This window comes from Ursus americanus, chromosome 22 (genome assembly GCF_024610735.1).
Source record: "Ursus americanus isolate L20-20 chromosome 22, mUrsAme1.1.p, whole genome shotgun sequence".
Taxonomy (NCBI): Eukaryota; Metazoa; Chordata; class Mammalia; order Carnivora; family Ursidae; genus Ursus; species Ursus americanus.
The window spans coordinates 49503252-49516907 of NC_142148.1; the positions used below are offsets into that span (position 1 = coordinate 49503252).

Consider the following 13656-nt stretch of genomic DNA (forward strand, 5'->3'; position numbering starts at 1 on the left):
AAATAAGTCAAGCAGAGAAAGACAATTATCATATGGTTTCACTCATTTATGGAACGTAAGAAGTAGGAAGATCAGTAGGAGAAGAAGGGAAGAAGAAGGGGGGGGTAAACAGAAGGGGAAATGAACCACGAGAGACTATGGACTCTGGGAAGCAAACTGAGGGCTTCAGAGGGGAAGGGGGTGGGGGAATGGGATGGGCTGGTGATGGGTATTAAGGAGGGCACATATTGCATGGTGCACTGGTGTTATATGCAAGTGATGAATCGTGGAACTTTACATCAAAAACTAGGTATGTACCATATGGTGACTAACAGAATAAAAAAATATTATTAATAGAAAAGAATTCTGTTCACTACTTCACCCAGTCGCATCCATCCTGTGAGGAAGAGTCTTGGTTTAAGATGGGCACTCTGGCCTCTTTTTTAGTTGCTAATTACCAATTTTAGATGTTCCTCTTTGACAATGAATTTCTGGCACAATGTCTGTTTTCATTCAGAGAAACACTGAGATTTACAAATTCCGCAGTCTCTGCTGATCAGTTAATGATGTGGTAAACAGGGTTTCACAGCTAGACAGATGGAGGCAGCTCTCCAGTGCCAGAAGCTGAGGAGGTCAGGATCTGGATGGCAGGGACTGCTCCAGGGGATTTATCGAAAACTGTAAGACTCAAAACAGAAGATACTCATCCAAGCTCAAGAGTGATGGTTGTTCTTTCTGACAGAGATATAACCCAGTTTGCCTACAAAAACACTCACATTATTAAAAACAAAACTAGCTGAGGTCAGATGAATTTTTGGTGGCTAAACATCCAGGTCTCCTTCTCTGGCTTTGCTCTGCCCCTCACCCATCACATTCACCCAATTCTATCATAGTGTATCTTGTTCATAAGGAATAGGGGACCAAGTGATGGCGTCCTTTAGCTTCCTGTAATCTACTGACCCCTCCATTAAGCCACCCCAAATTAACAAACCACCCACGTGATATTGAGATTCTTGCCATATTAAGGTGGCTCTATAAAAGTCCCCTGATCCCCCTTTGAACCAGGTGGCCGCCCCTAAACCCTGCCTGTATGGAAATTTTTGCTCAGTCGCTGCTTAGAGGATTAAGTTTATCCTAAGCTGACAGAAGAGCCTTCTTTCTGGGGCGCCTGGGTGGCACAGCGGTTGGGCGTCTGCTTTCGGCTCAGGGCGTGATCCCGGCGATCTGGGATCGAGCCCCACATCAGGCTCTTCCACTATGAGCCTGCTTCTTCCTCTCCCACTCCCCCTGCTTGTGTTCCCTCTCTCGCTGGATGTCTCTATCCTGTCTCTATCTCTGTCAAATAAATAAATAAAATCTTTAAAAAAAAAAAAAAAAAAAGAAGAGCCTTCTTTCTACATCACTACAAAGCTGGTGAATGAACCTACCTGAGGACCAGGCACCAGCCAGACATCTGGGCAACAGTGAGTCTGCTCATCTTTGGAAACCCAGAGAGAGCCAACCAGCTCTAAGACTTGTATGATGGCCAGCACGAGAGCTGTCGTGTGGTGTGTAAGTGAGGATGCCTCCTTACCCTACCAAGGCACATAAAGTAAAGGGTTGCTTCCTGCCAGGAGTTTGCAGGAAGCAGAGCAATGACTCGGTTCAGCCACAGAGGCCTCCTGCCTCAGCATCCAGAGCGAGGGTTAAAAGTGGTTAATGTGGGGACATGGAATGGACTCCTTGCCAGCCCTGGCCTCCGTCAGTGGCAGCAGGGAAACTGCCATCTTACGGGCAGGGCACTCTTTGGAGAACAGTTGGAGTAAAGAATCCATGGAGAAGCTGAAACAAATATGGCGGTATCTGTTCATTTGGTAAATCCTAACTGGACACTGATTTGACGCACACATCATGCTAGGTATGGAGGATACAGCTATGAGTGGAAACAGTTCCTGACCCTAGGGGACTTCTAGGTGGCAAGAGAAGAGAGGAAGCTGAACACTGTGGCCAACCAAGAACCGGAAATGTTGGGTGGGAACTCTTAGTGGGGCCGCTGAAGAAGATATCATGTGCCACATCCTCTCAGCCCACCTTGTGCTCACCCGCAGCTGGCGGGCAGTTTCTACGTACCCTGACAGTTTCCTACCTCCAGTACCTGCTTGCCTCTCCTTCCTTCTCCACCTGAGGGCTGAGGTGTGCCCATACAGTCTTCAAGAGGCCACCAACAGGAGTGAGCCCCAGTTGCCCTCAGCAGTAACTCACTCCTTGACAAGTCCCATATTGATGCCCCTGCCTTACTTCCCCACTTCCTCCAGCTCGTCCTGGGCCACCTCCCAGTTAGCCACGTGGCTCAAATCCTTCCCTCAGGCTCTGCCTTTAGGGGTTAACCTGCCTCAGGCTAAGGATCTGAAGTACCATGTGGCACACGGCACTTTTGAGTAAGTTGGAAGATGGAATCTGACTGGTCACCTGATCTGCTGACCAGAAGGACCTCCATTCCATCTCTGATTCTGAACCTTTCCCTCTTCCCTCACTGCCTGAGTTCTTCCCTCAACAACTGAGTGCCCCCTCCCAGATCCTAGTTTTTGGAAAGTATAATAGGGTCAATAAGAGGAATTACATGAGGAACATGATTCCTCAAAGGAGGAGGAGGCAAGGTTCTCCCTTGACCAGGAAGTCCCTGATCCCACCCCCAGAAACTGGAAAAGAGACCAGAATAGCAACAGGCGGCAGAGCCACAGCCCCAGGGCCCACACACTTGCCCTGGGTGGGGGGGCGGCTCTGCTCAGCAGGAGAGGGCCAAGCCCCTCTCCACACTGCCCGTACCCAGGGAGTGGTCACAGAATGACCTCTCCTTTCCTGAGTGGAAGAGTGGTTGGCTTTGGGGCAGTGGCTGGCTCTTGCTCCGTATATCTTAGGGCTGGGACTGGTTTCTGTCCTGCCCTGTCCCTAGGGAGCTGAGGGGTGAGGGCACTAGAAGGCTCCTGCATGCCCTTCCACATCGCCACTGTTCTCCAGCTTTGTCTTGTTCTCTGAGGTTATTTGTCAGCACACACTGCCCCTGTCTCCACTGCTTCAGGGCTCCCTGCCATGTTTCCCCCACTGAGCAGCTAGAAGAATGAGCTCGAGTTTGGATATCACTTTGTCCTTGGTTCTCTCCCTCTGCCGCCTACCTTCCACACTGTGCTGGGTTTCCACCTTCTGCTGCTCACCTTGCCAGGCTACCAAGACGCATATCCTGCAGGCTTGCCTGTCCTCTCATGCCTGGACTTGCCCAGCTGCCCCTTCCCTCTGTTCTCACACAGGAACTCAGAACCCCATTTCCCGGGAGGTGCAGCGATTTGATGGGTGGCACAAAACCTCATGGAGCACAGATGGGGCAGCAAAGGTAGGTGAGGGCCAAGTGGAAACAGGCCTAGGGGCAGGGTTACCCGAAGGGGCAAGGACTGGCAGGTACCAGTGGAGGCTCATGCATTCTTAAGGTTTTAGGATCTGTGGTATGGATGGAAGCCTGGGAGAGGGGAGGTAAGGGAGCCCCACTGAGGATTTATCTTTGTTCCTACCCCTCCTACCCCAGGCTCTCGGCTCCAGCGCCTGGTTCCAGCCAGCTATGCAGATGGTGTGTACCAGCCCTTGGGAGAACCCCAGCTGCCCAACCCCAGAGACAGCAACACTGCCATGAGGGGCCCTGCAGGGCAGGCCTCCCTGCGAAAGCGAACAGTGCTGGGAGTCTTCTTTGGTGAGGGCCTCAACCTCTGGGGGAGGGAGGCCAGTAGGGTCAGCTGGAAACCTCTATGTCTGAGGGGGGAGTCAGGAAGTGAGGGAGAGAAGTGATGGTGGGTCTTAGAGATGTGGGTGAGAGATGAAGGGGCAGGCAATGGGATGGGGTATTCTTACCCAAAACTGGATTTGCCTCTTGGTGGGTATTTAGCCAAAAGACACAAGAAAGCCAAGATTAGAGAGTTTTACTTGGAACAAGTAAGGGAAAACATGGAGGATATTTCCCAAAGCAGTCTGTTCCCGAATAACAAAACTGGGGAAGTTTTAAGCTAAGGGTCTGTATGGATTCACCAAGGCACTTGTGCAATGGAGAATTCAGCCTAGAATTTAGGCTAAAGTCATCATAGAATGACAGAGTCCAGGTCTTAATTGATGGAAGTCACAAGGGCCAGCAAGGGTTGGCATCAATTGTCTGCCTTTAATTGATCTGATATCTGAATATTCAAAGAAGTTTAAATCCTGCAAAGATAACTCAAGAATGTGCTTTGAGCGAGTAGTCATAAATCACAAGATGTCTGGGGCCTAAAAGGATTTTTCTTAAGTCAAGAAAGCTATGTCTTGTATTTCTTTTTCTGGAGAAGGAAAAGTAGAGGGAGAAAGTCTGAGTGGGGGAGGCATAAATTTGCCCCACACTGAGCTGCCGATGGGACTACAGGTAGAGGCTGGAGCCTGACAATAATCTGGCAGGGGCTCTTGGTGGACCCTGTTTTCACTCATGGTCCCTGTGACTCCTGGGACAGTCTCAGGCCAGGGTTCTGATTTTGACAAGAGCGCTGGAGGCCGGGGTGTCAAAATGGGGGTGCTAGGGTGGGTGGTCTGACCCCAGTGACTGTGGGTTGTTGGCTCCCAACAGGAATGTTGGGCTCCTGCTGGCCACCCAAGGTGCCTACATTTGATTCCCAGTGTCCGGTGTTGCAGTGAGACTGGCAGTTTCTCTGGGCAGGCTGCTCCCAGCTGCATGTTGGAGCAGGTGTTCCCAGCCTGACTGTCCAGGCACACTCACCCGGCACCTCCCAGTTACCAAGGAGAGGACCAAACCGGCAACGAAAGCAGTTTGGACCAGGGTGTAACAAAGCACTGGGAAAGGTGGAGGAGGTCAAGACTTGGACTTGCCAAAAGTGGCTGAGTCGTCTTTTGAAGCTTCAAAGGGAGTCGGGGAGTCTAGATACCTGATGCTGAAGGGAGAGTGGTCCTTAGCTGGTCCTTGCACGCCCTCCCCCGTTGTGGACAGGCTACCACGTGCTCTCGGACCTGGTGAGCCTGGAGACCCCGGGCTGCCCAGCCGAGTTTCTCAACATCCACATCCCGCCCGGGGACCCGGTGTTCGACCCTGACCGGCGCGGGAACGTGGTCCTCCCCTTCCAGAGGAGCCGCTGGGACCCCGAGACCGGACAGAGCCCCAGTAATCCCCGGGACCTGGTGAGACGAGACGGGCGGGGTGCCGGGTTCTGGGCCGGGCCGGGCGGGGAGAGACTCCCACCCCCTCGCCCACCGACACCCGCCTCCGCTACCCGACCCCGGCTCACCCCGGCTCACCCTCCTGGTGCCCCCGCAGACCAACGAGGTGACGGGCCGGCTGGACGGCAGCGCCATCTATGGCTCCTCGCCCTCGTGCAGCGACGCGCTGCGGAGCTTCTCCCGTGGGCAGCTGGCGTCGGGCCCGACCCCGCCTTCCCCGCGACGCACAAAGCCCCCCGCTCATGGGGACGGCGGCCACCCCGCCACCGAACAGCGCGGCCCCGGGGGCTGAACGGCGGGGCGGCGGCGCGGGGCGGGCTGCGGCGGCCGGGGCGCGGGGCGGGCTGCGGACGGCAAAGTTGCGCTGCCCGCGGTCGCGCCGCCGCCCAGCTCCTCCCCTGCGGCCCCGCGTCGCGTCCGGCCTTCGCGGCGGAGCGAGGGAACCGCGACCCCTTCCTGCAGGCGCCGGGCCTGCTGTGGGGCCGCTACCACAACCTGTGCGCGCAGCGGCTGGCCCGCGAGCACCCGCAATGGGGGGACGAGGAGCTGTTCCAGCAGGCGCGCGAGAGGGTCACCGCCACCTACCAGGTCCGTCACTCGGCCTCTCTCCGTCCTCCCTCCCCGCCTTCCTCCCCCCTCCCCCAGGCTGCTGCGCGGGAGACTCCGCTGCCCCGCAGAGCCCTCCATCGTCGCACAAGCAGCCCCCAGAAACGCCCTTTTCCAGGAGGACACTGCTCCCCAGAACTGGAGCTAGCGGCTAGGAATGGACCCCGAAGATGAGGAGCAGGCGAAGGGCTATTATACACGAGACTGGGCTGTGGTTATTAGTCATTAGCCCACTCCCATCCCATGTTCCTAGTGGGGCACAGGCCTCCGCACCTGTCCTGTTGCAGTTGCCCCCTCGTGACTGCCCCTGCCTGGCCCTCATCTCCCACCTAAGCCTTCCTTGGGCTCAGACCCCTCCCAGCGTGGCTGCTCCAGCCCTTGCCTCCCTTTTGCCCTCTCTTGACCCTCAGAACATCGTTCTGTATGAGTGGCTGCCCAGCTTCCTGCAGAAAACACCCCCCAAGTATGCAGGTGAGGGGATGGGGAAGGAGAATGGGAGAGCTAGCAGGAGTTTTTTGGGGCAGGGAGAAGGGGTGTGTGTGGGGAGGGGTGAGGAGGCTGGGTGGTTTAAGGGCTAAGTGTTACTATCCTCCCTCTTCTCCCCTTCCCCCAGGACACAGCCCTTTCCTGGACCCCAGCATCTCCCCAGAGTTCCTGGCCGCTTCTGAGCAATTCTTCTCTACCAGGTGCCTCCTGGCGGCTACATGAGGTGAGGGCAAAGTGCAAAGGTTTGTGTATTGGGAGGAGTGGGGATGTCATTTGAGAAAAATCTGTCCTCAGGAGCCCTCAGGAAAGGATTATCAGTCTGAAGTGTGCTAATTTCCCCAGGGAACAGTGAATTTGGAGGGGGAAGAACAATTGTTAAAAAAGACATCATTGTGATTTTTAAGCACTTTATGTCCACTTTCCCACAGCTGGTGTATATATTAACTCCCCAATTAAACACAGGCTAATCGAGGCTGAGGATGAGTCACGAAGCCCGCTGGTCTGAACCTTAGGTCTTGACACTGCACTGGGGGCATTTTTAGCTGTAAGCAGAGGAGCCAGGTCTTGCGGGGAATTATAATAAAAGAAGTGTGAGAGCTGAAGAAACATTTTGACTCCAAAATAATGAAAAGGGAATTTTAAAGTAAAAAAAAAAATTTAATTAAATGTATATGGAACAAAACATGTCAGTTTATTTTTTACAATTGCATTATAATTTGAAAACAATTCATAGGTTAGGGGCGCCTGGGTGGCTCAGGCAGGTAAGCAGCTGCCTTGGGCTCAGGTCATGATCCCAAGGTTCTAGGATTGAGCCCGCATCAGGCTCTCTGCTTAGCAGGGAGTCTGCTTCTCCCTGTCCCTCTCCCTCTGCCCCGTCCCCCTGCTCATACTCACACTCTCTCTGTCAAATAAATAAATAAAATATTTACGAAAAAACAATTCATAGGTTAGATTTTCTTACTCTGAAACAATTTTTGGATATGCCTAATAATAGCCAAGAAATCATAGCAATGGACTTATCCACAGATAAGTAATTTCGAAAGAACAATGAAAAATCCTTTAAAAATGTTTTAACTTACATATATATGTTATATATATGTGTGTGTGTGTATATGTATATATATGTGTGTGTGTATATATGTGTGTGTGTGTGTGTGTGTGTGTATATATATATATATACACATCTCTCTTCAGAGAGGTCCTGTGCGTTGCCCATGGTCACACAGCTGTTCACTAACAGAGCAAGGACCCAGACCTAGATGTTCTAGTGCCTTTGTCAATCATGCTGTCAAGTCTCCTAAAATAGAAGTAAAGTTTTAGATCCCTTGTGTGTTGTGGAGACCTGCTCTCAGCAGCATGAGCTTCGGATGGGGACATCATTCACCCCGAGTGGGGAATCAACCTATGGAGGAGGAATGGCCTGCTGGTTTCAGAGGGAACATCAGCACTGGGTGGTTCCAGGGCATGGACTGTGGTGTGGGGAGAGCCTGTCTGCTCAACCTCCAACCCCGTCTTCTCTCCCCATTCCCAAAGCATCCAAATCTACGAATAGCTGAAGATGTGGACGCGCTGCTGCTGGGCATGGCCTCCCAGATCGCTGAGCGAGAGGACCATGTCGTGGTGGAGGATGTGCTAGGTGACGCTGAGGCTGTCCCTGCAGGCTGGGCACTGCTGTCACCTGGGTGGGGATTCTGCTGGAGCTCCAGTGTCAGGCCAGGAGGAGTGACCGGGGCTGGGAGCCTGCACTCTCTCACTGCTCAGACACCTGTTGACCATGGTTCCCTCTGTGTGATTCTGGTCCCCCTGGGGCTGGTTGGAGACTGGGTCCTGGGCTAGTGGAGCTGTGGTGGCCCGGTGCTCCCTCAGATTCTCTGCTATTTCATCCCCAGATTTCTGGCCAGGACCCCTGAAGTTTTCCCGTACAGACCACCCGGCTGGCTGTGTGCAGAGGGGCTGGGATCTGGGCCTGCCCTCTTATACCAAGGCCAGGGAAGCACTGGGTCTGCCTCCCATTACCAGATGGCAGGACATCAACCCTGCACTCTCCCAGAGCAACCACACCGTAAGGAGGGGTTGGGACGCAGAGGGCAGGGTGGGAGGGCCAAGGCACATTGGCCCAAGACATGGAAGGAAGACAGTGAGGCACAAACACTAGAGACAAGTCCCTGGTGAGAGGGATGGGACTCGCCCACGTGGTTTTTCCCAATATCATCTACGAGGATGGAAGTTACCAGACCAGCAGGATTTGGCAGTAGACCTTGTGACTCTGCAGATCCAGCAAATGTTTGTTGAGCATGTCTTGCACGCCAGGCACTTAATAAGCATTATCTCGTTTACTCTTCCCAACAGCCATCTGAGCAGGTGTGGAAGGTCCTCAACCCAGGAACAAGCTGTACTTTTTTATACACTGACACTCGGGCTGCCTTTGGGGAGTCAACTGTTACTCCCTGAGCTGTCGCCTGGGCCACGTGGCATTGCCTGCCAGCCAACAGAGCAGTTTTGGTGGCCTTACCATCTTGGCATAGTGGCGTTTCTACGATTGCACGCTGGTTTTACTGCTTTCGTCCTTACTGTTTAGAAGATTGTTGGAAAGTGGAGAAGTGAAAGGCCGATGAAGAGGCAATATGCACGTGGGGCGTATAAACTTTATACAGTCAATAGAAAGGTAGGAATCACCAGGCGAACCAAAAGTAGCAAGTCTTTAGCTCCCCTGGGCCTCGCTGGAATTTAAGCTGAGCAAATGTTTGTTTACATTGCAGAGAAAAGAACTAAAGTTAAGGTCAGGTAGAAAATGCTGCTCATAGAAGGTTGAAGTCTGTCTCCAAAAGGCAATGTGTATGCAGGGATTTGATTTATACAAACTTTTTTAGCTCTCAAGAATAGAAACCTTTTCGGGGCACCTGGGTGCCTCAGTCGTTGAGTGTCTGCCTTTGGCTCAGGGCGTGATCCCAGAGTTCTGGGTTCGAGCCCCACGTCAGGCTCCTCCGCTGGGAGCCTGCTTCTTCCTCTCCCACTCCCCCTGCTTGTGTTCCCTCTCTCGCTGGCTGTCTCTCTCTCTGTCAAATGAATAAATAAAATCTTTAAAAAAAAAAAAAAGAACAGAAACCTTTTCTACACATCATTCTACCTTTCCAATTTTTGTAGTGATTTTGACCCTCAACTTTCATATCTTTTTGAGAACAAGCCACATAGGGAACTGGCTGCCTGTTTTATTCCAACTTTCTACAAGAGGCAGCTGAATCTGTGAGCGAGTTCCCATAAATGAGTTAACTTGTGTAAAGCACTCAGAGCGGTGCCAGGGGCATAATAAGTGAGGGATCGTCACTGTCATTTATTATTATCCTCCCTGGGGCTGATCCCTGCGAACTACCCTTGCCCCAGGGTGGGTGCCGGGTCCTTGCACTCACTCTTGTCCCTTCTTGGCCCCAAGTGCTGGAATCCACAGCTGCCCTGTACAACCGGGACCTGTCCCGGCTGGAGCTGCTCCCTGGGGGGCTCCTGGAGAGCCATGTGGACCCCGGGCCCCTCTTTAGCGCTATTGTCCTCAACCAGTTTATGAGGCTGCGGGACGGCGACCGCTACTGGTTTGAGAACACCAGGAATGGGTAAGGCCTGCCTGGGTCCCTTCCTCAGACTTACCTTGGCCTGGGCCCCAGGCCCTCTGCATGTAATGTCAGCAGCCCCACGGGCCCTTGAGTCCCAGCTGGCCTCCCCACTTCCTCAGCCCCTCTGGGTCTCTTTCCTCATCTGGGTCCTCGGGCCAGAACAGGCATCTCTCTCCCAATGCAGCAGCTCCCCGCCTCTCCCTCCTGCAGGCTGTTCTCTGAGGAAGAAATCGCAGAGATCAGAAACACTTCCCTACGGGATGTCCTAGTGGCTGTCACCAACTTGAACCCCAGTGCCCTGCAGCCCAGTGTCTTCTTCTGGCATACGGGTGAGTGGCCAGGGGGTGCTTGGAGGGGCCTGGAGTCGGGTGTCTCATCCCGCCTCAGCCATGGGCCTGGTTCAGGGGCGGCTCGGCAGTAGACTCCAAAGAGTCAGTGAGCCATGGTTCTGCCCTTGGGAACTTTGGTTCCGGGCACCACGGTGGCCGCATGTGGCTGTGTAGGTCCCCTTCCGCACAACCCCAGGAGGTACCCAAGTGGGGTCAAGACTAAGACTCAGAGAGACCTAGGGAGGAAGGCTCCCATCGGCTGGGCTGAGCCTGGGGTGGGTGGGATATCGGGAAGGCCCAGTGCAGTGAGGATATCCTCATTCCACAGCAGTGACGAGGGAAGGGCTGTGTGTGTGTGTGTGTGCGTGTGTGTGTGCGTGTACATATGTGCATGTGAGGGAGAGAGAGGTGAGGTTCGTTTCTGACCCCACTTGTTACCCCACTAGGCAAACACCACATTCCTGGTATTATGACAGGGGTAGGCAGCTCTCACCCATCTGCTACCCAGAGCCCCCCCACCCTACCCTTTCTGCCACCCTAACCTCTTCAGTGATTCTGGCCCAGCACCCCCCAGGACTCTAGCTTCCTCTACTTCCCCAGGAGACCCCTGCCCGCAGCCCAGACAGCTCAGCACCAAAGGCCTGCCAGCCTGTGCTCCCTCCATCATGCGGGACTATTTCGAAGGCAGTGGATTTGGCTCTGGGGTCACCATCGGGACTCTCTGCTGCTTCCCCCTTGGTAAAAGTGATACGCAGGGTGGTGTTGGGTGAAATGCGTAATCTAAGGGGTGGCAGTGGGGTGGTTTCATCTATGACAACTGACCATGTACAGTACTGTTTCTTTGGGCACATGACGGAACACATCAAAGCCGGAGGGGACATGAGCAGTGTCTGACCTGCAGATAAATCAGCTGCAAGGACATTTGCCTTCCTGTTCTCCTGGGGTCCCTCCAGGGCCCAGGTTGGTCAAGAGCCACAAGGAATCTATTTCACAGTTATTTGCAGGAGCCTGGGCCTGGGAAACCGTCCAAGGCAAACCCTGCTTGAGAACCAGTTGAGAACTAGCTGGGCAAAGGCTTGAGACTTCGCCTCTGGCATGGCTGTGTGTGAGCCCACCAGCTGCATGGCAGAGCGGGTCCGGTCTCTGGCACAAGCACTCTGGTCTAAGTCTCTGGCTGGGAAGGGACCCGAGTGGTGGAAGCAGCAGAGGCAGTGCTGGCATCTTAGATGATACCCTAAGCTCCCTCCCCACCCCCACCCGACCCCCACCCCAGCCCCCACCAGGGAGCTTCAAAATTTGAGCCAATTGAATGAGCCGACCTAGGAGGTGGGCAAAGGAGGGAGTTCTGCCAAGGAAAGGGGTCACTGATCTCACCAAACCCCCACCTTCCTCTGGCCATCCTCCTGCCTCTGCCCTCTCGTGAGCCTGCTGAGTGGCTGGATTGTTGCCCAGCTCCGAAGGAGAAATTTCAAGAGGCTCCAGGGCCGGGACCGCCAGAGTGTCATGTCTGAGAAGCTCGGGGGGGGGGGGGGGCGCATGGAAGGTAGGCCTGGAGTTGGCCAGGGTGGTGCGGGGGAGGACATGACTCAGGGCTGCAGACCACCCCCACCTCAGCAGCCTAAGGAAAAGGCCCCCCTTTTCTAGGCCTCCAAGCAGGTCAGGGCAGGTGGAAAGAGCCATGGAGGCATCAGGTGGAAGTTGGACCTGGAGTTCTCCACCCTCCGTAGGTCTCCCCGTGGTCCCACATACAGGGCATGTGATAGACTCACGGGGAGGAGTCACAGGGCCCTGACTACGTTTCACAGGCTTACTGTAACTCTCTAGAATCCCCAGCAACGGATGCTTTGTGGCATCTTACACTGGAATTTCAGGCAACAGAGAAGGAATTAATGAAGGTTCAGAGTCACACTGAAGGAGGATAGGAATCTTGATTCCACCACTTGGGCTTTTGGGCTTTAGGCAGATTTTTTAATTCCTCTAAACCTATTTTTTCTTATCTGTGAAACAGGAATAATAATAGCACTTACCTCATGAAGGTTTATGAAGATTAAATTAACTAGTTCCCGCCAAGTACTTGGTACAGTATTGGGCACACAGTAAACACTCAGGAAATGTTGGTTATTCTTCACGTGGGCTAAAGGCACAGCAGGACTGTTGGGGAAGGGACGACCCTCAGTACCCAAGAAGGGGCCAGGAGCTACGGAGGCCTTGACCTAACTCCAGCTCTAAGCCGGCCTCCTGCATCCTGTCCCCGGCTGACCAGCCCTGTCTCTCCAGCATTGGAATGGCAGGGCCACAAGGAGCTCTCTCGGCCTGTGCTCGTGCACCTGCAGCCCGGGCAGACGTGCGTGGTGATGGCAGGCTCTCTGTGCTCCGCGCCATCCAGCTGCGACCCCCGCAGCAGGTCAGCGTCATCCTGTCCGGCAACCGCGGACGCCGCGCCCTGCTGCTCAGGATCCCCAAGGAGTAGGATCTGGTGTGGCCCAGCGGGTCCTGTTCCTGGTCCGCAGCCTGGGAGGCAGCCAGGTGGAGGGGAAGGAGCGCTGAATCAGGCAGGGTTTGTGGCTTCTAGTCCCTGGCTGTGGTAACTGAGAGAGGAACGTGAACACACTCATCCCGTTCTGGGCCTGTGGGGTGACGTGATCTGCACAGGGCCTTCTTCCTGCGCAGTCTTCCCCGCCCCTTTCTAGGGATGCCCCAGTGGGCCCTAGCTGGGAGTCCTTGGAAGAAGCCAGGCCCTCTTCTCTGCCCCCTGATTTTAGGATCTAGTGAATTGTTCGAGAGTGTGGAGGGGAACTGAATCAGAGGCTGATTTTCAGCTCTGACTGTCTGGCTTCCGGGCCCCTCCGTCGTCTGTCCTCCCTGCCTTCCTGACTCTTTTCTCCCATGTGAACAGAGAGGGAGGAATGGCTTTAGACGTGTGTCTCTGAATGCAGTTTCTGTGCCTATAAATGAGCCCGGAACTCCACCAAGCCCAGGACATAACAGTAAATCCCTTTTATGAGGGCGTTCTTTCCAGTGGCCCCTGACAAAACTCACGCAAAGCTCCTGGCCCCAGGAGTCCTCGACAAGTGGTTGCCCTTCCTGTCGCCACTCCGTAGGTGCTGCTGTTTAACCTGGAGGAAGAGCGGCAGGTGCTGGTGGAAGACCTTCGCCCTGAAGGAGAGCGGGCTGAGGTTCCAGGAGTGGGAGCCGCGGGAGCAGGAGCTGATGAGGGCAGCCGTGGCCCGAGAGCAGAGGAGCCACCTCTTGGAGACCTTTTTCAGGCACCTTTTCTCCCAGGTGTGTAGGTAGGCTCAGGTCTGTCCCTGCATGTCTGCCTATGGCGGTGCCCTTACCTGCACACAGCCATGGGGTGACTCCAGGGACAGTCAGGAGCCCTGACACTAATAATCAGGTCTACTGCATTTTTGGCCCAATCCCCTGGCCTCTCT

At 54.3% G+C, this 13656-nt stretch overlaps 2 protein-coding genes across 2 annotated transcripts in view; one reads left to right on the top strand and one right to left on the bottom strand.

Moving 5' to 3' along the window:
- The window catches only part of LOC148108112 (ral GTPase-activating protein subunit alpha-2-like), a 126043-nt gene that overhangs the window by 70518 nt on the left and 41869 nt on the right, over window positions 1-13656 (bottom strand). The gene's annotated exons all lie outside the window — the stretch shown is intronic.
- The window catches only part of LOC148108114 (dual oxidase 1-like), a 28411-nt gene continuing 16780 nt past the window's right edge, over window positions 2026-13656 (top strand). The window contains 18 exon segments of the mRNA XM_087853925.1: window positions 2026-2188; window positions 3264-3308; window positions 3311-3346; window positions 3536-3697; window positions 4970-5157; window positions 5294-5486; window positions 5612-5784; window positions 6213-6273; window positions 6416-6507; window positions 7822-7924; window positions 8178-8334; window positions 9711-9893; window positions 10104-10222; window positions 10823-10952; window positions 11635-11765; window positions 12500-12571; window positions 12574-12748; window positions 13324-13504. Of these exon segments, the coding sequence (XP_087710051.1) occupies window positions 2026-2188; window positions 3264-3308; window positions 3311-3346; window positions 3536-3697; window positions 4970-5157; window positions 5294-5486; window positions 5612-5784; window positions 6213-6273; window positions 6416-6507; window positions 7822-7924; window positions 8178-8334; window positions 9711-9893; window positions 10104-10222; window positions 10823-10952; window positions 11635-11765; window positions 12500-12571; window positions 12574-12748; window positions 13324-13504 (2364 nt within the window).